The sequence below is a fragment of the Oncorhynchus clarkii genome, chromosome 10, assembly GCF_045791955.1.
Source record: "Oncorhynchus clarkii lewisi isolate Uvic-CL-2024 chromosome 10, UVic_Ocla_1.0, whole genome shotgun sequence".
Classification (NCBI taxonomy): domain Eukaryota; kingdom Metazoa; phylum Chordata; class Actinopteri; order Salmoniformes; family Salmonidae; genus Oncorhynchus; species Oncorhynchus clarkii.
This window is the reverse complement of record NC_092156.1, coordinates 77,360,231-77,374,057: the sequence shown is the minus strand read 5'-3', so window position 1 is coordinate 77,374,057 and position 13,827 is coordinate 77,360,231. Positions and strand designations below refer to the sequence as shown.

The following is a 13,827-nucleotide window of genomic DNA, read 5'->3' as shown; positions in this document are numbered from 1 at the left end:
TGTCGTAGTTTAGCGATGTGTCCTATAAGGAGCATTGGTGGCAAATCTGATGGCCGAATGGTAAAGAACATCTAGCCGCTCGAGAGCACCCTTACCTGCCGATGTATAAACGATGTCTACGTAATCTAGCATGTGTAGGCTGGTCATCTGAATCAGGGTTAGTTTGGTAGCAGGGGTTAAAGAGGAGCGATTACGATGGAGGAAACCAAGTCTAGATTTAACTTTAACTATATGTGCTGAGAGAAGGACAGTGTACTGTCTAGCCATACTCCCAAGTACTTGTATGAGGTGACTACCTCAATCTCTAAACTCTCAGAGGCAGTAATCACACCTGTGGGGAGAGGGGCATTCTTCTTACCAAACCACATGACCTTTGTTTTAGAGGTGTTCAGAATAAGGTTAAGGGCAGAGAAGCTTGTTGGACACTAAGAAAGCTTTGTGTAGAGCGATTAACACAAAATCCAGGGAGGGGCCAGCTGAGTATAAGACTGTATCATCTGCATATAAATGGATGAGAGAGCTTCCTACCTCCTGAGCTATGTTGTTGATGTAAATTGAGAAGAGCATGGGGCCTAGGATCGAGCCTTGGGAAACTGCCTTGGTGACAGGCAGTGGCTGAGACAGCAGATGTTCTGACTTTATACACTGCACTCTTTGAGAGAGGTAGTTACCAAACCAGGCCAAAGACCCCTCAGAGACACCAATACTCATTAGCCGGCCCACAAGAATGTAATGGTCTACCGTATCAAAAGATTTGGCCAAGTCAATAAAAATAGCAGCACAACATTGCTTAGATTCAAGGGCAATGGTGACATCAGTGAGGACCTACTGTATATGGTTGCAGTGACACATCCATAACCTGAGCGCACACCAGATGGCATACCCAAGAGAATACTATAGACATCAAGAAAGCCAGTCAGTTGATTATTGACACGTTTTTCCAACACTTTTGATAAACAGGGCAAAATAGAAATAGGCCTTAAACAGTTAGGATCAGCTTGATCTGACCCTTTAAATAAAGGATGAACCGTGGCTGCCTTCCAAGCAATGGGAACCTCCCCAGAGAGGAGAGAAAGGTTAAAAATGTTGGAGATATGCTTTGCCATGATAGGGGCAGCAACCTTAAAGAAGAAAGGGTCTAAACCATCTGACCCAGGTGTTTTTTGGGGGTCAAGGAGCTCCTTTAGCACCTCGGAATCAGTGACCACCTGCAGGGGAAAACTTTGTAGCGGGGCAGGGGGACAAGAGGGAGGAGGATCGGGGATAGTCACATCAGAAGGGGTGGGAGATGAGGAAATGTTAGACGGGCAAGGAGGCATGAGTCAAATAGGAATCCTGACTTAATGAAGTGATGATTAAAGAGCTCAGCCATGTGCTCCTTGTCAGTAACAACCCTAACCCATTTTCCAGAACTTCTTGGGGTTAGACCCACAGAGAGAGAACTGCTCCTTAAAGTAACTAACTTTGGCCTTCCAGATAGCCTGAGTGCACTTATTTCTCATTTGCCTGAACGAGAGCCAGTCAGCCTGGGTATGCGTGTGCCGAGCAATTTGCCAAATGGGATTGTTGAGGTGGAGTAAGCCAGATCATGGTCGAACCAGGTGCCGAACCTGTTTTTAATTCTGAAAATATCAAAAAATAAGGTCCAAGCATCTTCGACAGAGGGGATCAAGCTGATTCTACACAGATTTACAGAGGCCAGTTCATGAAGGAAGGCTCGTTAAAGTTTTATATCAACCGTCTATGACAAATCAGGACAGGTTGTTTCACTGAGCAGCCTTTATGAACACAGGCTGTAAAACAGTGATCACTAAGGACATGATAGAAAACGCCAGGATGATACCTATCAGGATTATTTGTGAGGATAACATCGACGAGAGTAGCCTTTTCTGGGTGTTTGGAGTCCTACCTTGTGGGATTGGTAGTAATGTGAGAAATATTTAGGGAGCCCTATTGCTTTAGGACTTGGCTCATGTAGTTTAAGCATGTCCCAATTTAGGTCACCTAGCAGGACAAATTCAGACTTAGTGTAAGGGGCCAGGAGAGAGTTTAGGGCAGCATACAGGCTAATGCTGATAGCATACAGTCTGATGGTGGTAGCATACAGTCCGATGGTGGTAGCATACAGGCTACTGTTTATAGGATACAGGCTAATGTTTATAGCATATATGCTAATGGTGGTAGCATACAGGCTACTGTTAATAGCATATAGGCTAATGTTTATAGCATATAGGCTAATGGTGGTAGCATACAGGCTACTGTTTATAGCATACAGGCTAATGTTTATAGCATACAGGATAATGTTGATGGTTTACAGACTAATGTTAATAGCATACAGGCTACTGTTTATAGCATATAGGCTAATGTTGATGACGTTGGAATGTTGGTAGCATTGTTAGCATGGTTTTAGCATTAGTAACTCTGCTCACCATGTTGGTTTCCTGGATGGAGCCAAAACTGTTGATGAACATATTAATCTTGTCTTCCACCGGAACACCTGGGACACACACACACACACACACACACACACACACACACACACACACACACACACACACACACACACACACACACACACACACACACAGAGTCAACATAAACACCCCCATGCCAGTTTTATTCCAGTGTGTGTCTGTGTGTGTGTGTGTGTGTGTGTGTGTGTGTGTGTGTGTGTGTGTGTGTGTGTATGTGTGTGTGTGTGTGTGTGTGTGTGTGTGTGTGTGTGTGTGTGTGTGTGTGTGTGTGTGTGTGTGCGTTTGGCATTTCTGTGGTCTTGACAGTCATGTGATCATTCCGCTCCACTCAACCTGATTCGCAGCATATGGCAGTTGCTCTCTCTCTCTCACACACACAGGCACACAGGCAAACGCACACACAGGCTTACAACACTTTCAGTTTATTAACCAAACAGACTCATTCTGTCCTCCTCCTCCTCTCCCCCTCTCCTCTCTTCTCCTTTCTCCTTCTTCTCTCCTCCTCTTCTCTTCTGTCCTCTCCTCCACTCCTCTCTTCTCCTCCTCCTCTCTTCCTCTTCTCTCTTCTGTCCCCCTCTTCCTCTCCTCTCCTCTCTTCTCCTCCTCCTCTCTTCCTCTCCTCCACTCCTCTCCTCTCCTCCACTCCTCTCTTCTGCTCCTATCCTCTCTTTTCCCCCTCTTCTTTCTTCTTTCCCCTCATCTCCTCCTCTCCTCTCTTCTCATCCGCTTCTCTCTTCTCCTCCTGTCTCTTCTCCTCCTCTTCTTTCTTCTGTCCCCTCATCTCCTCCTCTTCTCTCTTCTCCTCCTCTTCTCCTTTCCTCCTCTCCTCCTCTTATCTATTCTCATCCTCTTCTCCTTTCTCCTCCTCCTCTCCTCATCTTCTCCCGCTCCTCTCCTCCTCTTCTCTGTAATCCTCCTCTCCTAATCCTCTTCTCTATTCTCCTCCTCCTCTCCACCTCTTCTCTCTTCTCCTTCTCTTCTTCTTCTCTCTTCTCCTTCTCTCCTCTCTTCCTCTTCTCTCTTCTTGCTCCCCCCCCTCCTCTTCTTCTGCTCCTCTCCTCCTCATCTCTCCTCTCCTCCTCCTCTCTCCTCCTCTCTGCTCTTCTCCTCCTCCTCTCTCAACTTCTCCTCTTTCTCTCTTCCCTCTTCTCCTCTCTCTATCCTACTCTTCTCCAGCTCCTCTCCTCCTCTTCTCTCTTCTATTGAACTGTTACTGTATAACAGTTCAATAGAGTCATGGGTTAGAGTTGTTACTGTATAACAGTTCAATAGAGTCATGGGTTAGGGTTGTTACTGTATAACAGTTCAATATAGTCATGGGTTAGAGTTGTTACTGTATAACAGTTCAATAGAGTCATGGGTTGTTACTGTATAACAGGTCAATAAAGTCATGGGTTAAGGTTGTTACTGTATAACAGTTCAATAGAGTCATGGGTTAGGGTTGTTACTGTATAACAGTTCAATAGAGTCATGGGTTAGAGTTGTTACTGTATAACAGGTCAATAGAGTCATGGGTTGTTACTGTATAACAGTTCAATAGAGTCATGGGTTGTTACTGTATAACAGTTCAATAGAGTCATGGGTTGTTACTGTATAACAGGTCAATAAAGTCATGGGTTAAGGTTGTTACTGTATAACAGTTCAATAGAGTCATGGGTTAGGGTTGTTACTGTATAACAGGTCAATAGAGTCATGGGTTGTTACTGTATAACAGTTCAATAGAGTCATGGGTTGTTACTGTATAACAGTTCAACACAGTCATGGGTTATGGTTGTTTCTGTATAACAGGTCAATGGATTCATGAGTTGTTACTGTATAACAGTTCAATAGAGTCATGGGTTGTTACTGTATAACAGTTCAATAGAGTCATGGGTTGTTACTGTATAACAGTTCAATAGAGTCATGGGTTGTGGTTGTTACTATATAACAGTTCAATAGAGTCATGGGTTAGAGTTGTTACTGTATAACAGTTCAATAGAGTAATGGGTTGTTACTGTATAACAGTTCAATAGAGTTATGGGTTAGGGTTGTTACTGTATAACAGTTCAATAGAGTCATGGGTTAGGGTTGTTACTGTATAACAGTTCAATAGAGTCATGGGTTGTTACTGTATAACAGTTCAATAGAGTCATGGGTTGTGGTTGTTACTATATAACAGTTCAATAGAGTCATGGGTTAGAGTTGTTACTGTATAACAGTTCAATAGAGTAATGGGTTGTTACTGTATAACAGTTCAATAGAGTTATGGGTTAGGGTTGTTACTGTATAACAGTTCAATAGAGTCATGGGTTAGGGTTGTTACTGTATAACAGTTCAATAGAGTCATGGGTTGTTACTGTATAATAGGTCAATAGAGTCATGGGTTGTTACTGTATAACAGGTCAATAGAGTCATGGGTTGTTACTGTATAACAGGTCAATAGAGTCATGGGTTAGAGTTGTTACTGAATAACAGGTCAATAGAGTCATGGGTTGTTACTGTATTAATAGTTCAATAGAGTCATGGGTTAGAGTTGTTACTGCATAACAGGTCAATAGCGTCATGGGTTGTTACTGTATAACAGTTCAATAGAGTTATGGGTTGTTACTGTATAACAGGTCAATAGAGTCATGGGTTGTTACTGTATAACAGGTCAATAGAGTCATGGGTTGTTCTGTATAACAGGTCAATAGAGTCATGGGTTGTTACTGTATAACAGGTCAATAGAGTTATGGGTTGTTACTGTATAACAGGTCAATAGAGTCATGGGTTGTTACTGTATAACAGGTCAATAGAGTCATGGGTTGTTACTGTATAACAGGTCAATAGAGTCATGGGTTGTTACTGTATAACAGTTCAATAGAGTTATGGGTTGTTATTGTATAACAGGTCAATAGAGTCATGGGTTAGAGTTGTTACTGTATAACAGGTCAATAGAGTCATGGGTTAGAGTTGTTACTGTATAACAGGTCAATAGAGTCATGGGTTGTAACTGTATAACAGTTCAATAGAGTCATGGTTTAGAGTTGTTACTGTATAACAGGTCAATAGAGTCATGGGTTGTTACTGTATAACAGGTCAATAAAGTCATGGGTTGTTACTGTATAACAGTTCAATAGAGTCATGGGTTGTTACTGTATAACAGTTCAACACAGTCATGGGTTATGGTTGTTTCTGTATAACAGTTCAATAGAGTCATGGGTTGTTACTGTATAACAGTTCAATAGAGTCATGGGTTGTTACTGTATAACAGTTTAATAGAGTTATGGGTTGTTACTGTATAACAGGTCAATAGAGTCATGGGTTAGAGTTGTTACTGAATAACAGGTCAATAGAGTCATGGGTTGTTACTGTATAACAGTTCAATAGAGTCATGGGTTAGAGTTGTTACTGCATAACAGGTCAATAGAGTCATGGGTTGTTACTGTATAACAGTTCAATAGAGTTATGGGTTGTTACTGTATAACAGGTCAATAGAGTCATGGGTTGTTACTGTATAACAGGTCAATAGAGTCATGGGTTGTTCTGTATAACAGGTCAATAGAGTCATGGGTTGTTACTGTATAACAGGTCAATACAGTTATGGGTTGTTACTGTATAACAGGTCAATAGAGTCATGGGTTGTTACTGTATAACAGGTCAATAGAGTTATGGGTTGTTATTGTATAACAGGTCAATAGAGTCATGGGTTAGAGTTGTTACTGTATAACAGGTCAATAGAGTCATGGGTTAGAGTTGTTACTGTATAACAGGTCAATAGAGTCATGGGTTGTAACTGTATAACAGTTCAATAGAGTCATGGGTTAGAGTTGTTACTGTATAACAGGTCAATAGAGTCATGGGTTGTTACTGTATAACAGGTCAATAAAGTCATGGGTTGTTACTGTATAACAGTTCAATAGAGTCATGGGTTGTTACTGTATAACAGTTCAACACAGTCATGGGTTATGGTTGTTTCTGTATAACAGTTCAATAGAGTCATGGGTTGTTACTGTATAACAGTTCAATAGAGTCATGGGTTGTTACTGTATAACAGTTTAATAGAGTTATGGGTTGTTACTGTATAACAGGTCAATAGAGTCATGGGTTAGAGTTGTTACTGTATAACAGGTCAATAGAGTCATGGGTTAGAGTTGTTACTGTATAACAGGTCAATAGAGTCATGAGTTGTTACTGTATAACAGTTCAATAGAGTCATGGGTTGTTACTGTATAACAGTTCAATAGAGTCATGGGTTGTTACTGTATAACAGTTCAATAGAGTCATGGGTTAGGGTTGTTACTGTATAACAGTTCAATAGAGTCATGGGTTAGGGTTGTTACTGTATAACAGTTCAATAGAGTCATGGGTTGTTTCTGTATAATAGGTCAATAGAGTCATGGGTTGTTACTGTATAACAGGTCAATAGAGTCATGGGTTGTTACTGTATAACAGGTCAATAGAGTCATGGGTTAGAGTTGTTACTGAATAACAGGTCAATAGAGTCATGGGTTGTTACTGTATAACAGTTCAATAGAGTCATGGGTTAGAGTTGTTACTGCATAACAGGTCAATAGAGTCATGGGTTGTTACTGTATAACAGTTCAATAGAGTCATGGGTTGTTCTTTATAACAGGTCAATAGAGTCATGGGTTGTTACTGTATAACAGTTCAATAGAGTTATGGGTTGTTACTGTATAACAGGTCAATAGAGTCATGGGTTAGAGTTGTTACTGTATAACAGGTCAATAGAGTCATGGGTTAGAGTTGTTACTGTATAACAGGTCAATAGAGTCATGGATTGTAACTGTATAACAGTTCAATAGAGTCATGGGTTAGAGTTGTTACTGTATAACAGGTCAATAGAGTCATGGGTTGTTACTGTATAACAGGTCAATAAAGTCATGGGTTGTTACTGTATAACAGTTCAATAGAGTCATGGGTTGTTACTGTATAACAGTTCAACACAGTCATGGGTTATGGTTGTTTCTGTATAACAGTTCAATAGAGTCATGGGTTGTTACTGTATAACAGTTCAATAGAGTCATGGGTTGTTACTGTATAACAGTTCAATAGAGTCATGGTTTGTGGTTGTTACTATATAACAGTTCAATAGAGTCATGGGTTAGAGTTGTTACTGTATAACAGTTCAATAGAGTCATGGGTTGTAACTGTAAAACAGTTCAATAGAGTTATGGGTTGTTACTGTATAACAGTTCAATAGAGTAATGGGTTGTTACTGTATAACAGTTTAATAGAGTTATGGGTTGTTACTGTATAACAGGTCAATAGAGTCATGGGTTAGAGTTGTTACTGTATAACAGGTCAATAGAGTCATGGGTTAGAGTTGTTACTGTATAACAGTTCAATAGAGTCATGGGTTAGAGTTGTTACTGTATAACAGTTCAGTCATGGGTTGTTACTGTGGGTTGTTACTGTATAACACTCCAACCACAAGGCCATGGAGTTGGTTGTATATATGTAACTAACCTTTAAAGTTGGGTCGTATGCGAGAGTCATATGTCACCATCAGCCTGTTGAGGATGTTGCTGGTGGAGTTGGCTGGTACCTGAGCAATCTCCTCTGCAGACAGCTGTCTGTAACACAAACACATAATACACTTACTACTACTGCTACTGTTACTACTACTACTGTTACTACTACTACTACTACTGCTACTACTAGAACTACTAATACTATACTACTACTACTACTACTACTACTACTACTGCTACTACTAGAACTACTAATACTATACTATACTATACTACTACTACTACTACTACTACTGTTACTACTGCTACTACTACTACTACTACTACTACTACTACTACTACTAGGACTAATACTACTACTACTGCTACTACTAGAACTACTAATACTACTACTACTACTACTACTATTACTACTGCTACTACTGCTACTACTACTACTACTACTACTACAACCTCTACTACTACTGCTGCTACTACTACCACTGCTACTACTCCTGCTACTGCTACTACCTCTACTACTGCTACTACTACTACAGCCTCTACTACTGCTACTACTACTACAACCTCTACTACTACTACTACTACTACTACAACAACCTCTATACTACTACTATTACAAACTCTACTACTACTACTACTACTACAACCTCTACTACTACTACTACTACAACCTCTACTACTACTTCTACTACTACTACTACAACAACCTCTACTACTACAACAACCTCTATACTAGTACTACTACTACTACTACTACTACAACAACCTCTACTACTACTGCTACTATTACTACTACTACTACTACTACTACAACAACCTCTATACTACTACTACTACAACCTACTACTACTACTACTACTACAACCTCTACTGCTACTGCTACTACCACCAACATTATTACTACTACTACTACTACTGATGGTACTACTATCACTGCTACTACTCCTGCTACTACCTCTACTACTACTACTACTACTACAACCTCTACTACTACTGCTACTACTACTACCTCTGCTACTATTACTACTACTACTACAACCTCTACTACTACTACTACTACAACCTCTACTACTACTACTACTACCACCAACATTATTATTACAACTACTACCTCTACTACTATTACTACTATTACTACTACAACCTCTACTACTACTACCTCTACAACTATTACTACTATTACTACTACTTCTACCACCACCACTATTTTTACTGCTACTACTAATTAAACTACTACTACTACTATTATTACTACTACTACTATTACCATTACTACTACTACTACTACTACTAATACTATTATCATTACTACTACTACTACTACTAATACTATTATCATTACTACTACTACTACTACTACTACTACCATTACTACTAGTACTTCTAACACCACCACTATTTTTACTACTACTGCTAGTGCTACTACTAATTAAACTACTACTACTACTACTAACTACTACTACTATTACTAACACCACCATCACTATTTTTACTACAACTACTACTACTGCTACTACTAATTAAACTACTGCTACTGCTACTACTAATTAAACTACTGATACTACTACTACTAATTAAACTACTGATACTGCTACTACTAATTAAACTACTGATACTACTACTACTAATTAAACTACTGATACTACTACTACTAATTCAACTACTGCTACTGCTACTACTAATTAAACTACTGATACTACTACTACTAATTAAACTACTGATACTACTACTACTAAAATGGCGCAGGAAGAAATGGCAGCAGTTTTATGGGCTCCCAACTAATTGTGCTATTATGTGTTTTTTTTCACGTTATTTGTAACACATTTTGTACATAATATTTCTGCAACCGTATTTTACGGCAAAAACAAGCTTCTGTATATCAGGGCAGCGATCACTCACCTCGAATTAGACAAAGAGCTTCTGGATATATCAGGGCAGCGATCACTCACCTCGGATTAGACAAAGAGCTTCTGGATATATCAGGGCAGCGATCACTCACCTCGGATTAGACAAAGAGCTTCTGGATATATCAGGACAGCGATCACTCACCTCGGATTAGACAAAGAGCTTCTGTATATCAGGGCAGCGATCACTCACCTCGGATTAGACAAAGAGCTTCTGGATATCAGGACAGCGATCACTCACCTCGGATTAGACAAAGAGCTTCTGTATATCAGGGCAGCGATCACTCACCTCGGATTAGACAAAGAGCTTCTGGATATATCAGGGCAGCGATCACTCACCTCGGATTAGACAAAGAGCTTCTGGATATCAGGACAGCGATCACTCACCTCGGATTAGACAAAGAGCTTCTGTATATCAGGGCAGCGATCACTCACCTCGGATTAGACAAAGAGCTTCTGTATATCAGGGCAGCGATCACTCACCTCGGATTAGACAAAGAGCTTCTGGATATATCAGGGCAGCGATCACTCACCTCGGATTAGACAAAGAGCTTCTGGATATATCAGGGCAGCGATCACTCACCTCGGATTAGACAAAGAGCTTCTGGATATATCAGGGCAGCGATCACTCACCTCGGATTAGACAAAGAGCTTCTGGATATCAGGACAGCGATCACTCACCTCGGATTAGACAAAGAGCTTCTGTATATCAGGGCAGCGATCACTCACCTCGGATTAGACAAAGAGCTTCTGTATATCAGGGCAGCGATCACTCACCTCGGATTAGACAAAGAGCTTCTGGATATATCAGGGCAGCGATCACTCACCTCGGATTAGACAAAGAGCTTCTGTATATCAGGGCAGCGATCACTCACCTCGGATTAGACAAAGAGTTTCTGGATATATCAGGGCAGCGATCACTCACCTCGGATTAGACAAAGAGCTTCTGGATATATCAGGACAGCGATCACTCACCTCGGATTAGACAAAGAGCTTCTGGATATCAGGACAGCGATCACTCACCTCGGATTAGACAAAGAGCTTCTGGATACCAGGGCAGCGATCACTCACCTCGGATTAGACAAAGAGCTTCTGGATATCAGGACAGCGATCACTCACCTCGGATTAGACAAAGAGCTTCTGTATATCAGGGCAGCGATCACTCACCTCGGATTAGACAAAGAGCTTCTGGATATCAGGACAGCGATCACTCACCTCGGATTAGACAAAGAGCTTCTGTATATCAGGGCAGCGATCACTCACCTCGGATTAGACAAAGAGCTTCTGGATATCAGGACAGCGATCACTCACCTCGGATTAGACAAAGAGCTTCTGTATATCAGGGCAGCGATCACTCACCTCGGATTAGACAAAGAGCTTCTGTATATCAGGGGAGCGATCACTCACCTCGGATTAGACAAAGAGCTTCTGGATATCAGGACAGCGATCACTCACCTCGGATTAGACAAAGAGCTTCTGTATATCAGGGCAGCGATCACTCATCTCAGATTAGACAAAGAGCTTCTGTATATCAGGGCAGCGATCACTCACCTCGGATTAGACAAAGAGTTTCTGTATATCAGGACAGCGATCACTCACCTCGGATTAGACAAAGAGCTTCTGGATATATCAGGGCAGCGATCACTCACCTCGGATTAGACAAAGATTTTTTCAACAACAAGCAAGACTCATATGATATTCTCCAAACACCCAGCAGGGCCGACATCCCAGTTATTCGCAAGAGGAAGCGACACAGGTACAGAGGACGAAGAGCCGGATTCCTCGTCAGGACCCGCAGAAGGCGAGTAGGAAAGCTACCGTTACAGTCAATATTACTCGCCAACGTGCAATCATTGAACAATAAACTAGACGAGGTACGATTACGAATATTCTACCAACGGGACCTTAAAAACTGTTGTGGCTGAAAAACGTAATCGTGGCTGAATGGATATTCAGCTAGCGGGATATACGCTGCACCGGCAGGATAGAACAGCACACTACGGTAAGACGAGGGAGGGGCTGTCTGTGAATAGTTGTTCACAACAGCTGGTGCATGAAATCTAAGGAAGTCTCTAGATTTGGATCACCTGAAGTAGAGTATATTGTGATAAATTGCAGGCCACAGTACTTGCCTAGAGAGTTCTCAGCTATACTTTTCGTGGATGTTTATAAGACCGCACTCAGTCAGCTGTATAAAGATATAAGCAAACAGGAAACCACTCACCCAGAGGCGGCACTCCTAGTGGCCGGAGACTTTAATGCAGGGAAACTTAAATCAGTTCTACCAAATCTCTATCAACATGTTAAATATGCAACCAGAGGGAACAAACATTTTAGATCACCTGTACTCCACACACAGAGACGCATACAAAGCTCTCCCTCGCCGTCCATTTGGTAAATCCGACCACAACTCTATCCTCCTGATTCCTGCTTACACGCAAAAATTAAAGCAGGAAGCACCAGTGACTCGGTCTATAAAAAAGTGGTCAGATGAAGTAGATGCTAAACTACAGGACTGTTTTGCTAGCACAGACTGGAACATGTTCCGAGATTCTTCCGATGGCATTGAGGAGTACACCACATCAGTCACTGGCTTTATCAATAAGTGCATCGAGGACGTCGTCCCCACAGTGACTGTACGTACATACCCCAACCAGAAGCCATGGATTACAGGTAACATTTACACGGAGCTAAAGGGTAGAGCTGCCGCTTTTAATGTGCGGGACTCTAACCCAAAGCTTACAAGAAATCCCGCCATGCCCTGCGACGAACCATCAAACAGGCAAAGTGATAATACAGGGCTAAGACTGAATTATACTACACCAGCTCCGAAGCCCGTCGGATGTGGCAGGGCTTGTAAACTATTACAGACTACAAAGGGAAGCACAGCCGCGAGCTGCCCAGTGACACGAGCCTACCAGACGAGCTAAATCACTTCTATGCTCACTTCGAGTCAAGCAACACTGAGGCATGATTGAGAGCAACAGCTGTTCCGAACGACTGTGTGATCACGCTCTCCGTAGCCGATGTGAGTAAGACCTTTAAACAGGTCAACAAACACAAGGGTGCGGGGCCAGACGTATTACCAGGATGTGTGCTCCGGGCATGTGCTGACCCAGGTGTCTTCACTGATATTTTCAACATGTCCCTGACTGAGTCTGTAATACCAACATGTTTCAAGCAGACCACCACAGTCCTTCTGCCCAAGAACACAAAGGCAGCCTGCCTAAATGACAACAGACCCGTAGCACTCACGTCAGTAGGCATTAAGTGCTTTGAAAGGCTGGTAATGGCTCACATCAACACCATTATCCCAGAAACCCTAGACCCACTCAAATTTGCATACCGTCCAAACAGATCCACAGATAATGCAATCTCTATTGCACTCCACACTGCCCTTTCCCAGCTGGACAAAAGGAACACCTATGTGAGAATGCTATTCATTGACTACAGCTCAGCGTTCAACACCATAGTACCCTCAAAGCTCATCACTAAGCTAAGGAACCTGGGACTAAACAACTCCCTCTGCAACTGGATCCTGGATTTCCTGATGGGCCGCCCCCAGGTGGTGAGGGTAGGTAGCAAAACATCTGCCACACTGATCCTCAACACTGGAGCTCCACAGGGGTGCATGCTCAGTCCCCTCCTGTACTCCCTGTTTACTGTTCACCCACAACTGCATGGCCAGGCACGACTCCAACACCATCATTAAGTTTGCAGACGACACAACAGTGGTCGGCCTGATCACCGACAACGACGAGACAGTCTATAGGGAGGAGGTCAGAGACCTGGCCGGGTGGTGCAAGAATAACAACCTATCCCTCAACGTAACCAAGACTAAGGAGATGATTGTGGACTACAGGAAAAGAAGGACCGAGCACGCCCCCATTCTCATCGACAGGGCTGTAGTGGAGCAGGTTGAGAGCTTCAAGTTCCTTGGTGTCCACATCAACAACAAACTAGAATTTTCCAAACACACCAAGACAGTCGTGAAGA

At 42.0% G+C, this 13,827-nt stretch overlaps 1 protein-coding gene across 4 annotated transcripts in view; it reads right to left on the bottom strand.

Moving 5' to 3' along the window:
* LOC139419157 (glycine receptor subunit beta-like) overlaps window positions 1–13,827 on the bottom strand; it is a 47,850-nt gene that overhangs the window by 29,126 nt on the left and 4,897 nt on the right. For all 4 annotated transcript variants that reach the window (XM_071169138.1, XM_071169137.1, XM_071169140.1 and 1 more), the window contains 2 exons: window positions 7,923–8,029; window positions 2,430–2,497 (listed from right to left, as the gene is read on the bottom strand). In XM_071169138.1, the coding sequence (XP_071025239.1) occupies window positions 2,430–2,497; window positions 7,923–8,029 (175 nt within the window). The remainder of the gene's footprint in view (window positions 1–2,429; window positions 2,498–7,922; window positions 8,030–13,827) is intronic.